This window comes from Silurus aristotelis, assembly GCF_946808225.1.
Source record: "Silurus aristotelis genome assembly, chromosome: 25".
Lineage (NCBI taxonomy): Eukaryota > Metazoa > Chordata > Actinopteri > Siluriformes > Siluridae > Silurus > Silurus aristotelis.
Window position 1 is genome coordinate 259350 of NC_139598.1, and position 2500 is coordinate 261849.

General features: G+C 44.2%; 1 protein-coding gene across 3 annotated transcripts in view; it reads left to right on the top strand.

Annotated features, from left to right (window-relative positions):
- fndc3bb (fibronectin type III domain containing 3Bb) overlaps positions 1–2500 on the top strand; it is a 73655-nt gene that overhangs the window by 13686 nt on the left and 57469 nt on the right. For all 3 annotated transcript variants that reach the window (XM_083529168.1, XM_083529167.1, XM_083529169.1), the window contains 2 exons: positions 95–228; positions 305–380. In XM_083529168.1, coding sequence (XP_083385294.1) covers positions 121–228; positions 305–380 — 184 coding nt within the window. In that variant the 5' untranslated portion in view covers positions 95–120. The remainder of the gene's footprint in view (positions 1–94; positions 229–304; positions 381–2500) is intronic.

Consider the following 2500-nt stretch of genomic DNA (forward strand, 5'->3'; position numbering starts at 1 on the left):
GATGGAGTTTAAACCCCAACCCTAACCCTGTGTGTTTGTGTTCTATATTAATATGTATGCTGACCTATTGTGTGTGTTTTGCGTGCCTCTACAGCGCTTGTGCAGGGGAAGGCTCCATGAATGTACGTCACCATGATGATGACGGACCAGATGCTGGAGCTCCCGCCGCTGCTGAACGGCGAGGTTCCCATGATGCACCACATGATTAATGGAGACACTCAGCAGCAGGTAATCCCTCGCTCTACCCCTTTCTCTCAGGATGGAGCTGTGCTGCTCAGATGGCTGATGTCAGGTGTGTTTGCAGGTGATCCTGGTCCAGGTGAACCCTGGAGAGACCTTCACCATCCGCAGAGAGGACGGGACGCTGCAGTGCATCCAAGGTCTGTCCTCACTTCTCACATTTGTGTGTAATGGAGCATTGAGATGGTTTCCTCGAGGTTAGATAAGAGCAACATTACAGGCATGTGGAGGATTAGAGGAATGGAGAATGGAGAAGATGACTTGCTCAGATCTTTAGTTTAGAATGATAACATTCTCCTCAAACTCCAGAAATGAATTTCAGACCGATGAAAACATGAGTTAAAAAGTTTGCTTTTCGGTTATGTTATTGATTGATTGATTGATTGATTGATTGATTGATTGATTTTATTCACCGTTTATAAGAAAAGCACGGCAGATTAATTCATAGCACATCATAACGTTGTTAAAGGAAAACAGATAAAAGATATTTGGAGGTTGTGTGTTTGAGTAATAATGAGTCAGTGTATTTATTACACCTTTATTACACTCACAACTCCAACTCATGTTTCCTCTTCTGCCATACAGATGAGTGTTACACTACATGTGTATCTGTATGTCCTGCCTGTAATTCCACACAGATATTAGTTTATTATTTTTAGAGTTAATAATAAAAGCAGTTTCAATTAGAAAATTTAAAGAGTCATTAGGGCTTTATAACACTTCATATAGCTGTAATGTGCAGGTTATTGTCATATGACCTTCATTAAGATACACCATTCTACGAACCTGCTATTGCTGACCCGAATACTTCCTGTTTACTATCTGTTTAGTGAATGTAACAGCGTTGAAGTAAGAGTAGTGTTTATAGAGGACAGGTAGCGGAGGTGTTTATAGAGAACAGGTAGCGGAGGTGTTTATAGAGAACAGGTAGAGGAGGTGTTTATAGAGGACAGGTAGCGGAGGTGTTTATAGAGGACAGGTAGAGGAGGTGTTTATAGAGAACAGGTAGCGGAGGTGTTTATAGAGAACAGGTAGAGGAGGTGTTTATAGAGGACAGGTAGCGGAGGTGTTTATAGAGGACAGGTAGCGGAGGTGTTTATAGAGAACAGGTAGCGGAGGTGTTTATAGAGGACAGGTAGAGGAGGTGTTTATAGAGAACAGGTAGCGGAGGTGTTTATAGAGAACAGGTAGCGGAGGTGTTTATAGAGAACAGGTAGCGGAGGTGTTTATAGAGAACAGGTAGAGGAGGTGTTTATAGAGGACAGGTAGCGGAGGTGTTTATAGAGGACAGGTAGCGGAGGTGTTTATAGAGAACAGGTAGCGGAGGTGTTTATAGAGGACAGGTAGAGGAGGTGTTTATAGAGAACAGGTAGCGGAGGTGTTTATAGAGAACAGGTAGCGGAGGTGTTTATAGAGAACAGGTAGAGGAGGTGTTTATAGAGGACAGGTAGAGGAGGTGTTTATAGAGAACAGGTAGCGGAGGTGTTTATAGAGAACAGGTAGAGGAGGTGTTTATAGAGGACAGGGAGCGGAGGTGTTTATAGAGAACAGGTAGCGGAGGTGTTTATAGAGAACAGGTAGAGGAGGTGTTTATAGAGGACAGGTAGAGGAGGTGTTTATAGAGAACAGGTAGCGGAGGTGTTTATAGAGAACAGGTAGAGGAGGTGTTTATAGAGGACAGGTAGCGGAGGTGTTTATAGAGAACAGGTAGCGGAGGTGTTTATAGAGGACAGGTAGCGGAGGTGTTTATAGAGAACAGGTAGAGGAGGTGTTTATAGAGGACAGGTAGCGGAGGTGTTTATAGAGAACAGGTAGCGGAGGTGTTTATAGAGAACAGGTAGAGGAGGTGTTTATAGAGAACAGGTAGCGGAGGTGTTTATAGAGGACAGGTAGCGGAGGTGTTTATAGAGGACAGGTAGCGGAGGTGTTTATAGAGAACAGGTAGCGGAGGTGTTTATAGAGAACAGGTAGCGGAGGTGTTTATAGAGGACAGGTAGCGGAGGTGTTTATAGAGGACAGGTAGCGGAGGTGTTTATAGAGAACAGGTAGCGGAGGTGTTTATAGAGGACAAGTAGCGGAGGTGTTTATAGAGGACAGGTAGCGGAGGTGTTTATAGAGGACAGGTAGCGGAGGTGTTTATAGAGAACAGGTAGAGGAGGTGTTTATAGAGAACAGGTAGCGGAGGTGTTTATAGAGGACAGGTAGCGGAGGTGTTTATAGAGAACAGGTAGCGGAGGTGTTTATAGAGAACAGGTAGCGG